At 54.0% G+C, this 22,536-nt stretch overlaps 2 protein-coding genes and 1 long non-coding RNA gene across 7 annotated transcripts in view; all 3 read left to right on the forward strand.

The window, feature by feature from the left end:
• The window catches only part of SESN2 (sestrin 2), a 62,719-nt gene extending 55,847 nt beyond the window's left edge, over positions 1-6,872 (forward strand). For both annotated transcript variants that reach the window (XM_075060808.1, XM_032802908.2), the window contains 6 exons: positions 62-274; positions 1,367-1,517; positions 2,023-2,141; positions 2,497-2,687; positions 3,129-3,273; positions 3,855-6,872. In XM_075060808.1, the coding sequence (XP_074916909.1) occupies positions 62-274; positions 1,367-1,517; positions 2,023-2,141; positions 2,497-2,687; positions 3,129-3,273; positions 3,855-3,941 (906 nt within the window). In that variant the 3' untranslated portion in view covers positions 3,942-6,872. The remainder of the gene's footprint in view (positions 1-61; positions 275-1,366; positions 1,518-2,022; positions 2,142-2,496; positions 2,688-3,128; positions 3,274-3,854) is intronic.
• A 1,285-nt stretch (positions 6,873-8,157) lies between these two features.
• PHACTR4 (phosphatase and actin regulator 4) overlaps positions 8,158-22,536 on the forward strand; it is a 126,835-nt gene continuing 112,456 nt past the window's right edge. For all 4 annotated transcript variants that reach the window (XM_075060773.1, XM_075060774.1, XM_075060775.1 and 1 more), the window contains exon 1: positions 8,158-8,396. In XM_075060773.1, the coding sequence (XP_074916874.1) occupies positions 8,355-8,396 (42 nt within the window). In that variant the 5' untranslated portion in view covers positions 8,158-8,354. The remainder of the gene's footprint in view (positions 8,397-22,536) is intronic.
• LOC142045931 (uncharacterized) lies at positions 15,083-21,956 on the forward strand. The gene is made up of 2 exons (XR_012654852.1): positions 15,083-15,448; positions 17,436-21,956. It is a non-coding gene; the product is annotated as an uncharacterized LOC142045931 (long non-coding RNA).

The following is a 22,536-nucleotide window of genomic DNA, read 5'->3' on the forward strand; positions in this document are numbered from 1 at the left end:
CTCACTGCTTGCGTCCCCCTCTGGGGAAGAGCTGACCTGGGAATGTGTGCGTGTGTTTCAGGCCCTCCTGAAGACGGGCGAGAACAGCTGGTCCCTGGCAGAGCTCATCCAGGCCCTGGTGCTCCTCACGCACTACCACTCGCTTGCCTCCTTCGTGTTCGGCTGTGGCATCAACCTGGAGACTGACCAGGAGAGCGGGCATGCCTTCCAGCCACCTTCACCACGCAGCTGCGACAGCAGCCCTGCCTCCGAGGACGGAGTGAGCGGCTCCAGCGTAAGTCCGGGGCCCTCGAGCATCCCTCCTGTCCAGCTGTGGCAGAGCTGGGATGGAGATTACAGAATGCTAGGGGTTAAGGAAGGGGTCTGTGTCTTTCCTCCCACCCCTCCCCGATCTCAGCACGCTGGCCTGGAGCTTGACATTCTGGGAATTGCTCTGGGTTCTTCCATTTGGTAACACGCTGTTTGTTGTCTCCTGGCCACTGAAAAAGTGGGACTGGTCCAGGCTATTATGACATAGAAAATCTGGAGATGTTTCCTGGTTCCGTCTGGTGGTCTCGTCATGGGGTGGATGGGTTAGGAGCTCAGCCAGTCAGCTACCAGGCTTTCCATGTGCTGGTCACAGCAGTTAGTTCCAGAGCCTGGTGCGAATGACTACCAGGGAGGGGGTTAAAACTGCAGCTCTGTAAACCCTTCGCCAACCAAACCCCAGGAGAGAAGGTGGGTCCCCATTCCTGCTGAGACTGCAGCAGGCTAATGGCCAAGCTGGCTCTGATCCAGCTGCAGTGCCTGCTCTGCTGATGTGGCTTCTTACAGCCCCAGAGAGGAGCATCCGAGGGCTGCCATCCACTGTGCCCTCCTCATAGTGGGGGTGGAGTGGGAGTGGAGCTTAGTGAGAAGATGAAGTGGCTGGAACCTTGTGCACTGCAGCTATTCAGGGTGGTTCAGCAACCTGTAGACAGTTTGGGGAGGCAAACCATACATTAGAGCAGCCCTAGGGCTGCTCACGTGACACTGGCAGCTGCACCAGGCCCTGGAGTCAAATCTGGAAGCTGTAAAGGTGACTTGCCCCTTCTCTGCAATGTCTCCTTAGGGGTGTAGCACAGAATCTAGCCCAGAGTAGACAGAGGCACAGGGCCCCGGGTCGTACCTGAATAGTGTTATCACACGATAGGGATGAACAAAGCCCCAGAAAATGTCCCATTGCCAGCATCTGATTGCTCTGTATAACAGGCATATGGTCCCTCCAAGGGCTCCTCTCTGCCCCTAGATAAAGGGGGTGTTTTGTGCTTGGAATGAAGTTGGCTGCATCCCTCTCCCAACCGCCGTTGATGCTGACCCTGCCCGCTCGCTTTCTCTCCATGCCCAGGGCAAAGATGCCATGCAGGAGGTGGAGGTGCTGATGGCGAGGATGAAGCTGCTTCAGGAGTGCCAGCTGGAGGAGGAGGGGGTCACGCAGGAGGAGATGGAAACCCGCTTCGAGCTGGAGAAGACGGAGAGCTTGCTCGTGGCCCCCTCAGGTGAGGAGGGAGGATGGGGCAGGCGACAGGCAGAGGCACATGTCTCAACCAGGTCCAAAGGCTTTCAGTGGCTCTTCTGCATGGGCTGTAGCCTGTCACTGGCTTATCTTGAGGGGTAGGAAGGACAAGGCCTCTCTGCCATGGTGGTGCTGCTGCATGATGCTCAGATGCTGTCGGGAGAGGGGAGAGGGAAGGAATCCTCCCTGGGGAGACTGCCAGTGGCCCCCTCCACATTGGCCAGGCTCCCTGAACGGGGAAGGGCTGTCACTGATTCCTGCTGTCGGATGTAATTATCTCACGGGTAGTCGGTGAACAGTGCGGTTTGCATTAATTGCACCTCCCATTAGAGCAGATCGTGGTAGCAGGTTTGCTCTGCAGAGGATGGTGCCAGTGACTCAAAGCTCAGGAGTAACATGGAAAGTGGCTCAGGGGTTTCTTGAGTGGCTCTTTGCCACAGGGCAGCGATAGGCGTTAACGTCCCTGTGGGCTTTTATCTTCCATCCAGTCGACGTTGCTGAGCACACGCTGCCTCCCAACGTCCTGCGCTTTGTGGAGGATCCGGAGTTTGGGTACAAGGATTTCACTAGGAAAGGAGAGCAGGCCCCACCCACCTTCCGAGCTCAGGTACCTTCTGTGGGCTGGTGGCCGTGGGGAGGGGAGAGGCTCGGAGCCAGACATGTGGTGTGCAAAGTCAGAGGGGTCAGGAGCAGCAGGACAGTCTGAGGGGCCTCTGATCCCATTGAGAGCTGTGGGCCCATACTTGGGGCTGGCAACGGTCTGTGGGCCTGGTCCTGTGTTAGCCGTCACCAGCTGGTTCCTTTCCAGGGAGCTGTCCTATGCCCCAGGCTCATGTTTTCTCTGGAGGCCTGACCCCAAGTCCGCAGAGAGTCTCCCACTCCTGTGGATGGGGGTACTGAGCCAGGCCTTTTGCTCCCGTCGGGGTTTTGGAACCTCTGTCCCAGCATCCTTCTCCTGGCAGGATTACTCCTGGGAAGACCATGGCTACTCACTGATTAACCGCCTGTACCCCGACATGGGGCAGCTGCTGGACGAGAAGTTCCAGGTGGTCTATAACCTCACCTACAACACCATTGCCATGCACAGCGGGGTGGACACCACCACGCTCCGCAGGGCCATCTGGAATTACGTTCACTGCGTCTTCGGCATCAGGTAGGTAACTGGGGACCCACTGAGCCCATGGTGCCCTGGGCGTGTCTGGTGCCCTCAGATACACCCACTTCTCCCCTCCCCTCTTTCCTTGGTTGCCCCAGGCCCCTCGTCTGGATAGTCCAACTGAGCTATTATTGAAGGGTCCCTGGGAACAGGCTTTGGGGCCTGGTTTGAGTCCAGCCAGTGGGCAGCCGTGACCAAATCCCTGCCCATCTGCAGGAAGTGGGGGTCTCGGTCCAGTTACTCTGGGCACAGCTGTGTGTGGATGGCCTGCCTGGGGTCAGCTCACTCATAGGCCCTGTACCTGCCAGTCAGACCGCAGACCCGTTGTGATGGGGATGGGAGTTCAGGCGCCAGGGCTGCCGGAGGGGGAGGGAGGAGGAGCTGGGCTGAGCCCTGGTCTCCCCTCAGGGTAAAGTGGGTTCTCCCCTCCCCTCCTAGATACGACGACTATGACTACGGGGAAGTGAACCAGCTCCTGGAGCGCAGCTTGAAAGTCTACATCAAAACCGTGGCCTGCTACCCAGAGAAAGCCACCAAGCGGATGTACACCCACTTCTGGAGACACTTCAAGCACTCGGAGAAGGTGCGTCCCCTCACCAGCCCCAGCCCTGGCACCAGGAGCAGGGCTAGGCAGTGAGGTGGAGCGACGGAACAAAGCAGGGCAGCTTGTCATGGCCGCGCTGGTCCCAGGCAGGGCCCAGGCTAGGCAATTGCTGGGGCCCTGAGCAGCTCAATGGGGGCCCCTGTTAATTATTAGTCAGGGGTGGGGGAGGACCTGAAATTCTTCCTGCTTGGAGCCCCCAGTGGGCTAGCACTGGCCCAGGCCCCTGTGCTCATCTTGCCTCACTGTAGTGGCACTGGCATGGTGGGGGTCCCTGCTGGAAGATCTTCCCAGATCCTAGCAGTGATCCCTCTGCCCAGCCTGACTCAGTGGCTGATGCTTGTGGCTTTGGGGGAACCCAGAATGCACCAGGACCATTGGACAGCCCTACACTGTGGGGAGAGGGGATCCTCCTTTTCTGCAGCCTAGGCTCTCCCCAGGCCCTGACAGATCCCGACTTCCCCTCGCACTCCCATCTCCCGGCAGGAAGAGGAGGCGGCAGGCCACGCTGTCACTGCGCCTCGCCCCTGTCTCCCCCTAAGCGTCCTCTCCTTCCGTTCCAGGTGCACGTGAACCTGCTCCTGCTGGAGGCCCGGATGCAGGCGGCCCTGCTGTATGCGCTGAGAGCCATCACCCGGTACATGACCTGAGGGGGCTGCGCTCCCCATGCCCTGCCAGGGACGCACCTCGCTGCGGGGGAGCCTGGCTTCACCGACGTGGGTTTGGGATCCGTCAGGAAATACTCTGGGCCCTCTGGAGCGATGGGCTGGGGGGGCTCCTCCCCCCTACTCTCCCCGGGGCCGTTAGACACCAGACAGCTCAGCCCCTTCCCTGTGTAATGAAGAACCACCTCTGCCATGCCCAGTGTTCCTGTGGATGCTGCCTGGCAGGGCCGTCCTGGGGCCTGGCATCCGGGCCACCAGCGAGGGCCAGGCTCCACAGCAGGACTCTTGCCGCTGCCCCGAAGCGGACGTGCCTTTATAGTGTTAGCGTGTAACGAAATCAGACTGAACTCCCTCCCTCGCTGGCTGCTGCTGCTACCCCCTCTGTGCTGGGCACGACTGTCCTGAGGCTGGTGACTAGTGCAATGGACAGCAGAGAACTGAGCTGCCCTGTCTAGGGCTGCTGAGAGAAGGGCCTGGCCTCGTACCAAAGAGCTCTCTGTCGGCAGGGTGTCCCGGCTCCCACAAATGTGCATCTCTTCTCCCTGTCCCCATGGCCCAGCCTGGCCTCTCCACATGTGTTGCCGTAAGACTGGGAGCAGTCCCGCTGGGCACTGGCAATCTCACACAGGGCCTGGTGGGGAGGGCCAAGGGCACAAATTTCCCCAGCCCCATGCTGCTGCCATGGCCACCACACTACGTTTTTAGTGCCCACTGCTCCTGCTCTCCAGAGCTCTGCCCCAGGCTGCTCCACTGACCGCCTCTGGGCTGTGGATGGAGGGAGGTCGGGGCACGGGTGGGATGCCTCTGTCTGTGGGGCTGTTCTGCACAGCCCCCGCCTCAAAGGGCGGCAGGCGCTTGCCTTGGTAGGGTAACCTGAAGCCCGCAGCCTCCTGCGCAGTGCTCAGCCCTGTACACACCCCAGTCGGACCATGCGCTGAGCGTGAGCCTCTCCGCCTGGGCAGTAGAGTTTGGGCCAGAAGCTCCTGCTGTCAGGGCCTGGGGGAGAGCCCCTGTGGATGTGATCCCCTGAGGAACAGGCCAGAGGAGCACCCACAGGGGTCTCCAGTTCAGGGTCCATGGTGTGTAGCTCTGGACAGGGTGTGTGTGTGCCATGTGTCCAGAGAGCTAAATGGTGAAACCCTCCCAGAACGTGTCCCTCCCGGTCCCAGCACCAGGCCGCCCTAGCCATGCATGGAGGTTGGAAACTGTGAAACAAACTTGGAGGCTGCTCGCTTCACCTCTTGCTACTTGTACCTGGCTTCATCCTGAAACCATCCTCATCCGCTTACCCCACCCACCTCCGTCACCTCTCTCAAGCGTCTTCCGTTTCAGCATCTGCATTACCTACGTCCCTCCCATGTCAGCCACCCCGTCCTCTGTCCTGCTGAAAAGTCTCATCTCAGAAATAGCCCTTGCTCTGAGGTACTAGGACGCCGGAGGTGTCTGTGCTGGAGGTGGGGAGCAAACACCGTGTGCCGCTTTCTGACCGAGGCCTTTTTCTTTGTGGCCATTGGTTTGGTCTGCTTTGCACAGTGACCCATGTCTGTTCTTGGACAGTCGAGAGGCCCTGAGGGTAAATTCACCCCATAGCACCACTTAGGCCTCAGTGAGGCCTATGTCCCACTTACTGCCCTGTGTTCTGAAACAGGACATAAGTGGTGCATCAGCCGAATGCTAGAATCTCTGCACACTGGTGAGTTTCCCTCCTCTTGCCAAAGACAGAGGGACCATTTGCCTCTTGAGTCCATCCAGGACGGCTGTCAGCTGCTCCACTTTGGACTCCACACCAGAACCAGCCATTAATTGCAGGAGTCAAACTGGGTGGGGATTTTCAGGGTCTCTTAATTGCTGTCAGTATTTTGATTTAGCTAGAAATACAAACTAAATTAGCCTGATTTGCTGGCCGCTGTAAGAGAGACTGCAGAGAGGGCAAATGCTTCTGGGGTGATGTCCACTTAGAACCAGACATGGAGCAGTTGAAACTTACGACCCACTTTTTCTGCCCAGGGGCAGATCTTCTCTGGTCACATTCCTTTTTTGTGGGCAGCATTACCTGGTGCAGGATATCGCGTGTTATCCATGCTGCAGTGTAAAGCAAGAACTATGTGCACGCACTCTTGGGGTACAATGCACATGTGTATAATATATACACTCCATTGTAAAGCTGGGTTTGTGGACAAACAGACTGGGCTGTATATGGTTTTGGTTTTTGGTTTTCTTTGCACACGCTCCTTGCTCTTGCAGTGCAGAGTGGTATGGGTGTCTCCTTTTCTCTGGCTAGAGGCAATCCCTTTTCATAAGCCTGGGACTTTGTAGCCAATGCTCTCTTCCCCCACTGTAGCACTGCATGTTCTGGCTGCTGATGCACTGTGATTTCAGAAGACAGTTAGTGCTATTTGAGGTGGGCTGCCCCTGCTCCATCAAGCTGGCTTCTCTTTCCCGCACCCACATGCGAGGTGAAATGCTCTTGCCCTGCTGGCGGGTTTGCACAGGGGAAGGTCTGGACAGCAGTCTCCATTGGTGTTTGGGAAGTTGGCCAGTCCTGTGTGCCAGTAGGGAGGGATGTGAGACTACAGTGTGTGTTACTTTGGGGAGGGCGGGGGTGGTGGTGGTGAAGCAGATGTCTGTAGCTTTATCCAGGTGTGCCACAGCATTTCACGCTCGTGCAGGTCACTGTGAAATGCCCACTGTGTGAGCTTTGCTGGTCGGCAGCCGTTCCCTCCTTCCCTGGAGTGACTAGTGTGTGGAACTGACAGCCCTGCCTGTCACTGTGGTGAGGGACCAGTTGCAGAACTGTAATTCTGTGTAAATTATTGGATTTGGATGGGTTTCCTCCCCAGTGGGGGTGAAAATGCTGATTGTTGTGACTTTGTTGCCAATTCTGTTTTGATGAGAAATAAAGTTGACTTTTTTTTTTTCCCAAATACCTGTTAATTTCCTTCCCTGGGCACTCTGCTTTGAATCGCACGCCTGCGTCTGAAACAAGCTAGAGCTGCAGTGGGTCTGCTCTGCCGTCCTGGAGAGTGAAATTTCCCCCAGGGCAGAGAGCCCACACTAGGCTGTGACCCTTGTTCCATGCATGCTGCAAAATCTGGCCACTCGTGAAGGCTCCTAAAACAGGAGCTGAGCTCTCAGGTCAGTTGTGTCCCAAGCACAGGGACCGAGCCGCATGCCAGCCCTCTGCAGACAGCTAACTATCCGCCAGCACGAGCTTCGGCTGAGCAAAGCCAAAGCCTTTCCATGATTAGTGGCGCTGTGGCAGCTGAAAGCAGGATCGGGGCACAGTCCCTGCCCGAAAGAGCCCACAGCCTAACAAGACAGGAGCGTTCAGGGGAATATTAAGTGAGTTTGTTTCACTCCGGTTTCTACTGCCTTTTGAATTTTGTCTTCATTGCTGGCCTGAGTGGTCAGACACAGCAGCTCTCGAATTCCTGGGCATAACCCATTCGCAGGAGCCAAATTGGAAACTTGCATATGCCTATGTGCATGTCTGGGGCGGGAGGGACCAGGAGGAGGTGCCATACATCTGATCAAAAGCCAATGAGCCCCCCGCTCCCACGCCTTAGCCCTCTGAGTCGGGTGGGATCTGCCCAAGGCCCAGTGGAGCGAAACAGTCAAGCTCTGTTAAGCATGTGGTCTTTGTATAGGGTAAGGATGTGACATTCATTGAGGTCCAGCAATGGGACTTCTTGTGGTTGTAAAATTCACAAGCCCCCCCCAAGCCAACTTGCCTGGGAACAGGTCAGGCCGTGCTCCCAGCACTGCCTAGGGTTAGGAGGGGCTCAGGCTGGAGCAGCATCGCCTTCTCGGAGCATCCCTCCTGGCGAGGGCGAGATCTGTGCCTATCCCCTTCAACTCACTGCGTAAGGAAGCAGGTATCTGCGGAGGGTGGCAAAGGCTTGGCTCTAGGGAACGGGCTTAAAGAACCAAGCTGCTGAGACTTCCTGTTGCTGAGGGAGGTGCTGGATTCCTGCAGCTCCTGGGCTGAGGGGCTGTTTGCTGACCGGGACTTTGCCAGCATCTCTAGGATAACAGCTTTTATCCGCAGTGAGCTGTGTGCAAGGGCTCAGCTGCTAGCCGCTGATAAGAGCAGCACTGAATGCTGTGCCTGACCCCATCCCCCCTACAAGCTGTTGTGTGACTCCAGCCCCTTTGCGGGGTGGGGGTGGCTTCAGGACCTGTGTAGCACCTTCTTAGGCCAGGGTGAAACATGGCCACTAATGAACGGGGCACAGCGGCACCGGGCCACAGGACAAGAAGCTAATTTGGAATTGCAAGAGGAAGTTAAGGAGGTGAAATAGGCAGGTCCCAAGGCAGTTAAGGCTGCATTTCTCCCTGTGTCATAAGTGACCTGTTAAATCAAAAGGGGAGGGGGGCTTGCTGGAGCCTCTCCGAGGTATGGATACTCCCCCACCCAAGCTTGGAGTCTTGACTTTCCAGGTATGCTGCAAAGCCTGTTGGTCTGAGCTGCCAGGGGGGTAGGGCTGTGGGGAGGGGTCCCAAGCTGCTGCATTATGTGACTGAGGATCAGCTGGGTGGGGGAGACAATCTGGCAGTGCTGGGGTCTGAGAGTTGTGTGTCTGGGATCCGTGCTGGTACTGTGGTTTTTAAATGCATGGTCAGGCCCCAGAGCTTGGGATGGTGCCTATCACCATGGAGGTTTATTAAATATCACTGGCCTCCCAGTAACAGTTAGAGACCCCAGCTGCGTGCAGGACCCAGAGTGCCTGGTGCTCAATGCGCACAGAATACACAGCAGCTGCCCCAATGTGATCGCAATCTAAACTGCCAAAGGGTGGGTGGGGAAATGGAGGCAGGTGAAGTGACTTGCCTATGGTCATACAATCAGTCACTGGCAGAGCCGGGAACAAATCCAGATCTCTGGAGTCCCGGGGTGGTTCTCTGCCCCCTAGACCACGCTGCCTCTCAGTCAATAAATATTTCAGCCTAATTACCTGGCTTAATTGTAACCGGGTAAAACCTGACTCCTAGGGACAAGCGTCACCCCCAGCTTCCAGCCACGAGAACTGAGTGGGACTGGGGCTTTGGTCAGGGATTTCTGATAAGTTGAGACTGAAACTTTTCATGAGACAGGGTTTGTCTGGATGAAACGTGTGTTGGGAAGGTTTCTCAGGTCCAGGGTGGAGTTCCTGGTAGAGGGGAGAGAGTGGGACCCCAGAGCAGCTCCTCTTCCCTAACCACAGGGTTCCTGGCTGCTCTGGGGCTGTTCTCTTTCCACGCACATTCGAAGGGTCTCGGTTTCCTCCTCATGGAGAATGGGAATGCGGGGGGTGGTGGTGGTGGTGGAATGGGAAAGCTGGTTCCTGCCCCACTCCTGAGTTCTGAGACTCAGGACTTTGCTATGGCATCTCCTCCAACTTGCTGGGACTCCCCCTCCCCCTGCGTTGTTCCCTCTGGGACCCCGGCCCTGTCAGCGCGAGGGACCCTTCATCCCGCTGCTCAGCTCAGATGTGAGGGTCGCTGGGGACAACCAGGGCAGCAGCATTGCAGCATGGTGGGGCTAACCCCAGAGCTGTGACCTCAGCGGAGGCTCTGCTGAGCCGGGCCCATGGGTGGGGCCATGCTGAGCTAGCTGAAGCGGTTCTGGGGCTGTGACAGGGCTCTGAGCCAGTTCCCCTAGCCGGCCGACCAGCTGGGTGGGGACAGGACTGCTTGTTTATTCCAGGCAAGAGCTCAAGGCCACCTTGGCTGCCTTTTCTCTCTGCCTCTCCCACTCCTGGCATGATAACAGCTCCCGGCGAAGGACAGTTTGCACAGTTATCTGCAGTGGCTTCTCCTCAATCTTTGCATGGAGTCCCTGGCTGGGGCACTGCCAGGTGTGGGCTGAGCCTCGCTACCAGCTCCCATCTGGCCCTTTGGTTTAACAGCTTTTCCCTCAAGGTGAGAACCAAGGTTTGCTTAAAGTAGGGGTGGGGCACAGGAGGGTCTCTCTCTCTCTCTCTCTCCTTCCCTCAACCCCTCCTTTCCTGGATGGCTGGGAACCCCAATCCCCTCTGCACCCCGACAAACCAATCTCAATACCTGAGCCCACCTTTGGGCAGCAGCGTGGCCTGAGGACAGGGGAGGGAGTTTGACTTCGGATCCCAGCTCCACCACTGCTGATGTGCTTGGCCCAGATCTGCAGAAGTGTTGCAGCACCTAAATCCTACTGGTTTCAATGGGAGTTAGGTGCCTGGAAGCCTTTGGGGGTCTGAGACTTGGTTCCCAAGTGCCCTCTGATGGTGGGTGCCTCTGTCTCTGTCTGTCCCAACTAGAGCAGTGGTTCTCAACTTGCGACCCGTGGGCCACTCGCAGCCCAATCCGCGCACAGCTGTGGCCCCTGTGACATCCTCAGGGCCACCCAGGGAGTGTGTATGGGGTGTGGTTGTGTCCCACATAGACAGCTGCCCATGGGACCCACAACAGTAAATAGGTTGAGAACCACTGAACTAGAAGCTCTTTGGGGGCTGGTGTTTGGAGGGGTGGGGCACCCGCAGCACTAGCTGGCTTCAGGGGCAGATGCCCAGCACCACTGAAAATTAGGCCCAAGGTGTGTCAGGATGGGCACCCCAAACAAGGCTCCTCTTCCATGCCTGCAGCTGCCCCAGTGCCCTCCTGAAATGGGCTGTCTATTGACCTCCCTCCCCAGGCTGTAACCAAGCTCCTGGGCAAGCGCCAGCGCTCTGAGGCACGGGTGCTGCTCTACAGGAGGACAGAGCATGGGCACTGGCCAGCTGGCTTAGCAAGTCTGAGTCCTGCTCCACCAAGATCGACTTCAGCCAGGGGTGGAGCGGGAATCCTGCATCGGGGCTAGAAACTGTCCTGGAACATTTGGCCTTGCTGCTCAGCCTGAGATGGCAGAAGTTCCTTGGCTTCAGCACGTGAACCTGTACCTGGCTGCTCAGTGCAAGGCCAGACTCCACCCTGGTGAGTTGGCACCAACTTCAGTGGGGTCTGGCCAGGGATGGATTCAGGCTGACCTGCCGGAAGTCAGGGTCCCGGTCGGTCCTGGGGTCTCTACAGGGGTTGGCGAAAAAGGAAGGAGCCTGTTGCAGGTCAGTCACGTGGCACCAACTACACCAGGCAAGCTGCTGATCTCTCTCCATCCACGTTCTCCAACCATTCCCATCGCTGTGGCATCTGGCCAGGTGAGATCGCAATTATTCCCATGCCGCGGTAGCTGCCTTCTTTGCAGGCCTGGCTCCTCAGAGGCCGAGGCACAAGTGCCTCTGCCGATTTATCTGCAGCAATAAGTTTAATCGCTCTGGGGGCTGCAGGCTAAACCAACTCCCCGCTTGGCAGCAGAGGAGGGAGGCAGGGTCTTGGATTTACCAATTCTCAGCTTAGGAATGGTGCAGCTGAGCAGCCCCAAAGTCAACTTGGATGGATGCTCGCAGCACTATGGGGTAAAGCAGAGACGACCATTGTAAGTGGAAGAGAGCCAGGGAGAAGTGTTAGTAACAGGAACCAATCAGCCCAGGACCGAAGAGCATTGAGGCAGTTGTAATCTATTCGAAGGGCTTTTTGGGGCTCTCCCCTCCTGGCTGATGGGGAAAGGGGCCCTGTAATGCCCCCAGCCTGCCTCCACCACGGTTAGCCCAGTTCAAAGCCCCATCTGGCACCAATGAAATAACTTGATCTGCAGATTCTGTACTCAGTGATTTGCTTGGCCCTATTCGGTACTGGAGAGAGGGCAAGGAAAGCCCTGCTTGTGGAAGGCAGGTGAAATGCAGGCCTCCCTCCGCCTCCCTGCATCCTAGGGCCAGCATTATGCAGGAGGGCCAACTAGATCTATTTAACTATCTGACCTTCTAGGTCAGACTGGATAGAAGATCAGAGAGATCTAGACTAGGTCAGGCTAGATAGAAGGTCCCTCCTGACCTGGGAATCTAGGAGTCTGCTGCTGGAATGGAGCGGGGGCCCCATAGGGTGATTTTCACCCCTCCGGGCTTATTCTCCTTCCCAGGGGGTACTCAGAGCTGAGCGTCCAGCCATGGAGCTGTGTGCAGGTCCAGTAGCTTCATGGCCCAAGCTCTTCGCTGCACTGCAGGAGAGCTGGGCTCGAATCCTGAGAGTGCCTTTGTTCCCTAGATCAGCAGGGGCGGGGGCATGTTCAGCCCTTAACGGGGGCAGAGAGCCACACTTCTGGGGTCTCAGAAGGGCCGGAAGAAGGGTCAGAGAGCAAGGCTGGGGTCAGCTAAGCCATGTCGTCCTGCTGCAGTCCCCTCCCAGGCCCGTTCCCATACTGCAGAACCCGGCACCTCGGCTGCTGTAAGCTCGTTCCCCTCCAGGGCTGGGGCACTGGAAGGGCCGTGGATTGAGCTGGCAGGGGAAGTTCAATCCCTGCTTTATCCTAAAGTGAAAACAGAGTCTCTGGGCATCTTGTGAAGCTGAGTTGTAGCTTGCCTTCCGTGCTCATGATTGTGCAGTGGGTCTGGGGAAGTCCCACTCCAGCTGGAGAAGCTGCAGATCCATGTTCTGGCAGAACTGGACAGGCCAATCCTTGATGGCAGGCGTACCCCCCACCAGCATCTTTTCGCCGGGGGCTCTGGGCTTTGCTCTTGAGCACAACTGTGTCTGTCTCCACTGAAAACTTTGCCCACATAGGAATGCAAAAGCCACAGTTGCTGGTAGGCTAAAGCCCCGTCGGCGCTCCAGGGAATTGGTGCTACCTGGGAGTAGCTCAAGAGATGCTGCTTCCCGGCAAGGAGCTGATACGTTGTCCAGGGCCAGGGCTCTAATCTAAACCCTTGAGTCAGCCGGGTAGCTTTCAAGGGCACCGTTTGCAAGGCCCTGGGCACCCCAGCACTTTCTCCTCAGTAGACAATGAGGTCACGTTAGAACACGACCTTGAGGAGTCACGTTAACGGTGCAGACAGGGACAAGTCAGGTTTAACATCACGCTATCTGCTCAGGGGTTACCCTATGGATCTGGTAGGGTTCACCCATGACCAGCTTCTATAGCATTAAACACAACATGCCTTATCTACACTGGATGCTTAACATCCTGTTCCTTGCTTCCAAGCAGACAAGCCCTTGCAGTGGGAACCTTTCTGGGTTCTGACAGGAAAATGGGCACAAGCTGCTCTGTTCTGATCCAGAGCCCGGCTGTTTGGGGCCAGAGCTTGGATTCAGGCCCATATGAGTCTTCCTGACCACTGGGAACAGGAAGGTTGTTATAAAACCGGGCTTGGGGCAGACCTTTCTCAGGCTGTGCTGGGGAACATGAGTACAGCTGGCCTTGGGGGGAGGATGGTAGCATGGGCCATTGGAGACCCGGATTCGTGTCCCTGCTCTGTCGAAGGCTCCCTGGAGTGACTCACCGAGGCCCAGATACCCCAAGGTATTTAGGTTCCTAACTTCTGTTGAAATTCCCAGGAATCAGGACCCTAAATCCCTTTGCAGATCTGAGCTGTAAGCTCTTTGGGCCTCCATTCCTGATCTGCAAATGGGGCTAGCAGAGAAAGCAGACTACGGTACCGGGGCCAGGCTATCACAGACAGAGAGAAACCTAGTTACCACCTGCTTGTCACCTGACATGGGTAAAACCCAGCCCCCTCAGTGCAGATGGGCCCTCCCATGGGGTTGGACTGAGCCTCTGAGCTGCATGATGGCCCAGCTCTGTCTGAGACTGCGGTGCAGGGGGTGCTCTATGCTATGGGTGGAACTGGGCTGCACCCAGGCTGGCAAACACCTGGGTCAAGCCAAATCTAAGTGAGCCAGGCACCGCTGACAGCACGTTCCTGGGGAAAGCCAGAGAGAGCCCCGGGATGCAGGCCAGTGCCCCCATCCTGCCTTGTTCCCCTCACTAGTACTGTTGAATACACTATTATTTTCACAATTAATTCAATACCTGTATTTATTACTCCAGGTATCTGTTTGGTGCCCATCACCACAGCATCTGGGCGGCATCCTAGACTTTTGAGACCACTTACACCACGCGGTGTTACTAGCTGCCAAGGAAGCCTGGGGCTGGGTGGGGGCCTTGCTATCTTGCTGTCCTCAAATGTTTCCACACCTAGGGAGAATCTGGCCAGACTTGAAGTACTGGCTCTGATTGCACCTGGCTGGAGCAGAGCCCCTGCCTGGCCTGGGAGGAGCTGCAGCCCGACTGCCACCCGCCTACCTCTGGGGCTAGATGCAGCCGGAGGCTGGTTTTTGGGCTTGTTGCAGCTGCAGGAAGCTTTGCAGGCTGTTTCTGCAGGCGGCACCTTTGGGACTCTCGGCGGCCGATAAGAAATTGCACAGCTCAGCTAACTGGAGAATCCAAGGTGCCGCTGCGCTGAAACCAGGGACGGGGCTGCCAGCTCTTGCCAAGGCCAAAGTCTAGAGCGCAGCGATTATACCGCTGCTGAGGAAGGCCCTGCCTGGCGCTAGCACCCGCCAATCAGCTCTTAAAGTGCCAGCGTCGCTGCCTTTAGAGTTGGGACTCAGGTGGGGCTGGTGGGAACGAGGGAGGTCGATGGCTGTGCCAGGCCCCATGAACTCTGAGGCAGAGGAGGCCAGCCCATGTCCTGGGGCAGGCGGAGCTGAAGGTCACGCTCCAGTCCCTGGCCAGTGCTGTCATTTCCGTCTGCAGGGGTGGAACCGCCCACGTGTGCCCTCTCCCTGGGGCCCAGCGCTGGTCGAGCTGCACCCTGGGGTTGTGACCCCTGCAAGGGTTTGGGGGGTTGATGCTGCCCGGTCCTTGTCATATTGTGTCCCAGCTGGCCGGGGGGTGGATCCTAGCGGGGAGCAACATGGGAAAGGTAGAGAAACCCTGGGCTGACACACCAGCATAAGAACTTACTGCTTCTGCTGGCCTTTGTCTGTCTCTGCTCAGATGACACTTCAGCACGCTCAGGGTTTAGCCGATCGCCCTATTTGGGATCGGGAAAGGATTTTCCTCCAGGGCAGGTTGGCAGAGGCCCTGGAGGTTTTTCGCCTTCCTCTGCAGCATGGGGCACGGGTCACCTGCTGGAGGATTCTCTGCACCTTGAGGTCTTTAAACCACGAGTTGAGGACTTCAGTAGCTTGGACGTAGGTTAGGGGTTTGTTACAGGAGTGGGTGGGTGAGATTATGTGGCCGGCATTGTGCAGGAGGTCAGACTAGATGATCATAATGGTCCCTTCTGACCTTAGTCTATGAGTATACGACAGGGCGCCGTGTCGGATCACCTGACTGAGCAGAAAATAATTATTTACGGGACAGGACCAGGCCGTGATGGTCTGAAGGCCACGTCCTTGTGACTGCTCTGAGAGCCCTGGGTGAAAAGTGTCTGAACATAAATCGAAAGGGGTTTCTTTTCTTCTTTGTCACCAAGTACTGTGGGACGAAGGGTCCGATGGGTCGGTGGGCCAACTGGTAACGCTCTCCTCCAACATCTCAAAGCCACACTCGTGACTTTGGAAGCCAATGGGGTCGTTTTTGATTGATGCCGTTTGAACTCTTGGTGTTGGCGATGCGGCCAATATTAACTCTCCACCTTGAGGCTTTCTCTAAGTGGAAGGTGGTGAGATACAGGGACAGATTCCTCCCTGCCCTGAGCTCTCTGGTGTTACTTATCCCATGTGCAGAATGTGGGGGAGACACAGGGGACAAGGAGCTAGGGAGAGGCCAGTCAGAGCCAGGGGGTCATGTTTAGCCCTGGTGTAAGCAGCTGCAGCTTCTTAATATACACGTGTCCTCCCCTTCCCACCCACAAGAGAAATTCGGCCTGTGGGCCCAGCCCCTCAGTGGTATTTAGGTGCCTTTGAGGATCTCGGTCTTGGTCTATACATTCCCGCAGTGACCAAACAAGTGTAAGTGGGTTCTTCTCTCCTATCACCCTGCCTGCAGTACCTGGTCTCCTAGCAATCAGCTCTGCCTTGCCTCCAGGCTGCTGTGCTAACCCACCCCCGTTCATTACACCACAACGAGGAGTTGCCCAGGAGGCCGTTGTGAAAAAGGGAGGCGTGTGGTGCTGCTGTGTGGCTATGACGTCCCTCCCCAGAGGTGGCTGCATTTCTGAGCAGGGTGAAAGGATTCCTGGGTATAGCCTGGCAGGTGCACGGTGAACCTTCACGCTGCAAAAGCTGCTGCCGGCTGAGGGTAGGAACTGGGGGCTGAGCGTTGCTTCCCCCGCTTCAGCTTTTGGAGGTGCAGCAAGCCCTGTCCCCTGTACCATCCCTGCACTGCCAGCTGATGCAGAATGGGGCCGGGGCCTGTGCCACACCCACAGTGGATGGCCTCATGGGTCCAGAACGTCCCACAGGTAGAGGAAGCACCAGCGTTCTCCCTGTCCTCTTTCCAAGTGTGCAAAGGGCTCTCTGCACTCCGTACCCACACGGGGGGGACTGGACTTCTTCGGCAGACACCAGGGCCCAGCGAACTGTCACGTTTGGGCCAGGCGGTATCCAGGGCGCAGCCCATGGAAGAGCAGAATCACAGCCCCCAAGTATTTGCCAACCTGTTTTTATAACTCGGCTCAGCCAAACATACCTTAATAGCTGCTTGTAGCAGGAGGGATAGACAGAGAGCTTTGTTTGTACCTCAGCAGGGAGCGACAACGCCCAGTGATAAATCACTTCATTGTGCGGATTGTACTTGATAGCACTGAGCCAGCGAGCAGATAACAGAACCCCCAGACTTCCAGTTACAAATAGAAATGGGAGCGGTGTGGGCAGCTTGTTAAGGTGATCTGAGTTTTAATGGTTCGGTGATGCTTACTGTGCAATGGGCATGATAAGGGATGCTTTAGACTGGCCATAGTCTGTCTATCTTCATCACTCTGATCAGCTGTGACCTACAAAGCACTGGGTTTGTGCTTGAGTTTAATAGTGATCATCTCCCTAATACGTCATTCTTACCTAGCACGTCGCATCTGTAAGCTGCAGAAACCTCATCAAGAGGGTAAATAACATCCTCCCTGTTTTACAAATGGGGAAACTGAGGCCCGGAGCTGGGAAATGATTAGTCCAAGTCTGTTTTGCTTCTTGATGATGTATAAAAATTCCCCATCCCTCCCCCCACAATCCCCTGTACGTTATGGGGCTATAGTTCTGGAACCTAAAGGGTTTTTTCTCTTGCTTGTTAATTACCTCAGAAATATTAATATCGTCAGACCTCGTCTCCCCTGGATTCATGGGAGGGCTTTTTGGTCTGCCTTGGAGAAATGTATTGTAACCTCTCCCACCTCAGTTAAAGGGGGTGGGAATTCTGAGTCTAACCAAGACATCCCGTTGCCTAAGGCTTCACTAGGCATCCGAGTGAAACGGGTGCTAACGGAAACGGGTCCTGAGGTTTCAAAAGTTCCTACATGAGGTTGGGGGGTGCTTCCACTTCTGGAGGCCCAACATGGGATGCCTTAAAGGGGTTGTCAGGAGGGGCTGAGCCGCTGCCCTCTGAAAATCAGGCTCTTGTTAAAGGCGCTTAGCTTGGGCCCTGGACTCACTAGCACTTTTGAAAGTCTTGGCCAAAGGGCTGTAAACAGGCTGACAACAATTCCCTTCCCTTCCCAGCTGTGGGTCTCGTATCGCTCATCATCCCCTCCTAACGAAATCCACCCCAACAAGCGGAGCTTCCCGCCATCACCCTGATCGGCTGTGTGTTCCCTCGCTGCCCCCTGCACTCTGTCTGGCTTTAGACGGTTCACTTTTTGGAGCAGTGTCTGCTACTCGCCTGTGTCTGTTTAGCACCCAGCCCAATGGGGCTCCAAGGCTGGCTGGTTCCTAGCCACTACAGAAAGAAACGCAATAATTGAGCTAGTTCCCCAGGCCCCGCAGAGGTGTCCAGGGTTTTAGTGCTGCTCTTCGCCCCTGCCCTCTCTAGCATCGGTTCCAGTCAATCTTGGCCCTTTCCTGGTTTCCACCAGTGGCAACCAGACCAGAGCTTTACAAAACCAAACCTTTGCAAACAGACCACAACACCCAGTATAGCCTGGGAGCCACTGCCACCCAGTGGACCATAGAGACGACACATTGCCGAACTGCAAAGCAGAGAACCCACAACAGCTGACGCCCCGTGACAGTTCAGCAAATGCACAGCAGGCCAATCTTGAATCCTCCAGCATGCGCGTGTAATAAGTTAGCTATTGCGTCCAAGTGTGCAGGGGGATGCCCCCGCCTTGTACACAAGATGGATCTTCAGAGGCCCTGGGGAGCAAAACAAATGAGTGCACAACATCCTCTTTGAGTCAGGTCATCATTCGACATCTTTGTCCTCCTGCAGGATTATAGCCATTAAATAGTTTGCATGGTTTGTTTCAGTGCATGGTAATCTCCTTCAGTCAGCATGGAAACTAGGTGTCAGACAGGCCTTGATGGCTCATAAGATCAGGAGTACCTGGTGCCCTCCTTTAAATCCCTCCCACATGGTAGGATCTATAGTTTTTTGTTTTTTTCCCCTCTCCTGTGGTTTCAAACACGTGGATTGAAAGTGTCCACCCTGGGGCTCTGTAGAGTAAGTGAGCTGAGGCCAGCATTCTCGGTCTCAGTGCTAGTGACCAGGTGTCCAATCTGGCCACGGTAAAAAATCTGGCATTCAAAGATGGTCCGAGTTGATTCCCCATGTGCCCAACTGGGAAATAGCCCTGTTACTGTTCAGATCATGTGTGCGGGCCTCTGTGTGTTTGGCCAGGCAGGACGGAGTTAAATCAGAGGAGGCTGTAAATGCAGAAACCTGCAGGCCAGGAGCAATGGTGAAGATAAGACAGCCCCCTCTCAAGGCCATGCCTCGATCAAAAGAGACCTAAAGGCCCTGAAAAAGGGAGAGGAGGAGTGTGATAGGAAGGGAGGAGAGGGGAGCTAGGAGAAGCTACCAAGCATGTGTCAGAGAAAAGCTGAGGGTCTGACTGCTACCCAGAGGAACAGGGAGACACAGGGACTTGTAAACAGGCCAGAGATGGACTCAGCTGAGCTGAGGGGCACTTTGCTCTAATGCATTGTCCCTTTGAGAAATGAACGAACAACGGGCTGTTTTGGAGATACTGGCTCTGGGTCCCTGCAAATGAGAAATGTCCCAAGCTCTCGAAGGGAAACTCCTAGTGGTGCCCAAACTAGACTGACTCTGTGTCATTAACACAATTGTGAGCCAGAGATCCAGCCTGACAGTGTTTGTACCCAAAGTGAGGGAGGAAACCAGCCCTGTCATGTAAGGGGTGCACTGGGGAGGGACTGAAAGGGGCCCAAGGCACAGTTTGCCCAGTAACTGGGACACTTTATAAATTAAAAAAACAAAACAAAACTTCAATCCATCATAATTCATACTATTTATGCCCCTTCTTGACAAAGCAGACAGGCCATGGGCTGAAAGGGCCTCTCTCATGCATAGAAGGTGTCTCTCCAGGGGAAGTCTGAGGTTCTTGGCATGTGGAGGGAGCTTGCATTGTGGATAGAAAGCTTTTTAAAAATTGCAAACTGTCACTTCAAAGCCTAAGGGATTTTTTACTCATCCTGCTTACAGGGTAGGGGACTCTGTAGGGAAGCTTGTGATCAGAGTCAATTCTTCAGATAGCCAGTTTAGAGTAAAGTGGGACAAGTTGTGTCTCTCTCTTTTTTTGGGAGCAGCCTGTTTTGTCTCTCTCTGATTTGGGGTTTTTGTGTGTTATTGTTCAGAATGCTAAGATATAAAGCAGTGTTACATTGCAATCTTTCAGCAAAAGTATTTTTGTTCTTATTTAACTTCTCTGTATGTATATCTTGAACGTACCAATTCAGCACTTTCCTGTTTTGTTTTGTTTGCCTGCCTAGCTTCCACATCACTGTGGGCCAGAATAATGGCTTGATGGCACATCTTGCTGCAATGTTGCTGCTGAGGAACTGGTTTTGGCCCCTGAAAAGTTTAATTAAATTAAATAGTGAAGCCAATACCAGGATTCACTGAGCAGCTGTCTGAGCAGTCACTGAGCAGCTGAACCCTTTAGTTCCCTAGGAGGAAAACACCACCATCAGTCTAATGTGAATAACGCTGCTAGAACCTTTCTGTGTTTCAGAGGCTGATTTCAAATAGCTGAACTCTGGTACTGCAGGAGGCATCTCGGCTGGAGATCAAACTCGCAGTGTCCTTCTAGTGTCTTGTCTTGTGGCTGCAGTAATTCACAGTTGGATCTTTTGTCCTGAACTGAATGAAGGGGACCTGGTCAGCTGAAAGGATCGTTATCAGCTTAAAATAGTTGACTGGGACAAATTTATAACCCTTCAGGTTACTGATTGAGCCTCCTTTAAGTAGCATGTATGGAAATATATATTGTTGGTGTATTTTGTCCCCCTGCTGATATTTACAAAGGTTTCTCCAGCAGGGGCGAGTGGGTGATCCCAAGATCAAAGCCATGCTTGGACCCCAGACAGCTCCCCCTTCTCTCAGTTGCATCTTTGCTGCTGCTCTTACTGGCAAGCTCCCTCTTGCAAGGCCTGGGGGAAAGCATGCATGTGAACTTCCCCCAGCAATGCCTGACAGGCTGAGAGTGGTGTCCTTGTGCTAATCAAATGCATGAGACAAATCGGCACTCCCATGGGTACAACAAATGGAATTGATTGACCACCGGCTGCTGTAAAAGAGAAATAAATCTCTCTTTTCTCTCTGTTTTCAATTGCAGTGATTGTCAGCATTATTTGTAACCATTTCAGGTACAATTCGTCAGGGGGAAATAAAGGGTTATTTCCCCAAGCATCTCTTTAAAAAAATTGGATGATAAAAGCAGATTTCCTTAGTTCTGTTACTAATGAAACCTGAGATTTTTTTAAATCAGAAATTGCTTTGCAGATGTCATTTTATTTTTTACTGTTATTGATTGCTGGCTGCTTGCTTCCTGCATTTCACTGAACTTGGACCATAAAAATAGTCTAGCCTTTCAGGCTCTTGCATACTAGATTAATGCAACAGCATTCAGGCTGCAGATGACATTTAAAAAAAAAATGTTTTCAGTGGCATTTAACAAAACAAACCCCAGAAACATTTCTATTGATCTACAACTTTGCAAAATCTCAGCATGAGAAATTATAAATACCTAGATTTTCACCCTCAGTTCACCTCTCAGTGTTTCCTACTGCAGATTTAAAATAAATAAATTGATAAAAGTTAAGCACCTTGTGTCACGGAGTGTGGGGGAGACCAGGCCCTGCATCCCTGGCTTCCTGCGATTCACTATGAGCCTCAGCCAGCTAGGAAAACAGAAGGTTTATTTTGATGACAGGAACACAGTTCAAAACAGGTCTTGCAGGTACAGACAACAGGACCCCCTCAGTCAGGTCCATCTGGGGGCACTAGGGGAGTCCAGGAGGTCTGTCTGGCCTCCCCTTCATTTTCTCCACCAGCTCCAAACTACAACTCTCCAGCTCCTCCTCTGCCTTTGTTCCTTTTCCGGGCCAAGAGGTCACCTGATCTCTTTGTTCTCCAACACCTTCCGTTGGCACCTTTGTAGAGGAGGGGCCCAGGCCATTAGTTGCCAGGAGCCAGAGTGTCGGCCATTCTCTGTGCAGACAGTATCATGGGGACCTCTTGGGCCCTGCAACAATCACACACCCTGTTCCCCCCACCTGGATACCTAAGAAATGCATAGGGGAAACTGAGGCACCCACACAGTATTCAGAGAAAACATTAAGAACATTCCCACTTTGTCACACCTTGATGTTGCCTGACTATATCATACTCCATTGGCTCATGTGTCCTCTGCTGATGTTAAATGAACTAGTGGAACCCAACAGATGGCTGCTGGGAGTTCTTCAGCTTCCCTTTATCTTCCAGTTTTGTGCTGGGTAGCACTGGAGCATCAAACAACTTGGAACTGAGCAGGTGTCACAGCAATCTTCTAACTGACTGCTTGTTAGCTTAGTTCATCTCTTTCTTCAAACATCCATAATTATACGTTAATAAATGCCTTATCCCAAGATCTGCAATTAGTATAAATGTGTACAATTTATTAACAGTTTTCATGGTCTCTCTCACACCACAATGAGAGTCAATAACCTCCCTGCCCTGGGGCTGTTCGTTTATATGATTTAAATGAAGAGTGAAAATTACTTACACTTGTCCTTCCTTCCTTTTTTTTTTTTAAAATGTTAATGGTGTTAAAAAATTCTAGTGTGTCTAGGAGTGTCAGTAATGCCAGTAGGAAGGGTACTAATCAATTACATTTGTAAATAGCTGCTTTAACGCTGAAAGATCCCAAAGTCCTTTACAAATGTGTATATTACAAAACATCACCGAGAAAGTGTTTCATCCATTACTGAGATATGTCCACTTCTGTTGTGGAGTCTCTGGAGTTGTTTTAACAGCACACAATGACACTATGCAAGAATTTGGGACTAGTTCCACTGAAACTGAAACTGCAGAGGGAATTTTTAGTAGACAGTGGAAATGAGCCCAGGTAAATTCTTCCTGTTCCTGATTGTGCAGCATTACAAAGGTGAGTAGAACATCCCCAGGTGCTGCACGGATGCTTGTTTTGCGCTAGTGTCATTGAGCAGGCATTTGACTGCAACCAATGGCTAGAAGGGAGACAAATTCACACTAAAAATAAGGGGCAATTTTTTAACAGTGAAGGTGATTGGAACAATTTACCAAGGGTTGTGGTGCGTTCTCCATTTCTGGAAATGTTTAACTCAAGATGGGATGTTTTTTCTA

This window comes from Chelonoidis abingdonii, chromosome 25 (assembly GCF_003597395.2).
Source record: "Chelonoidis abingdonii isolate Lonesome George chromosome 25, CheloAbing_2.0, whole genome shotgun sequence".
Classification (NCBI taxonomy): domain Eukaryota; kingdom Metazoa; phylum Chordata; order Testudines; family Testudinidae; genus Chelonoidis; species Chelonoidis abingdonii.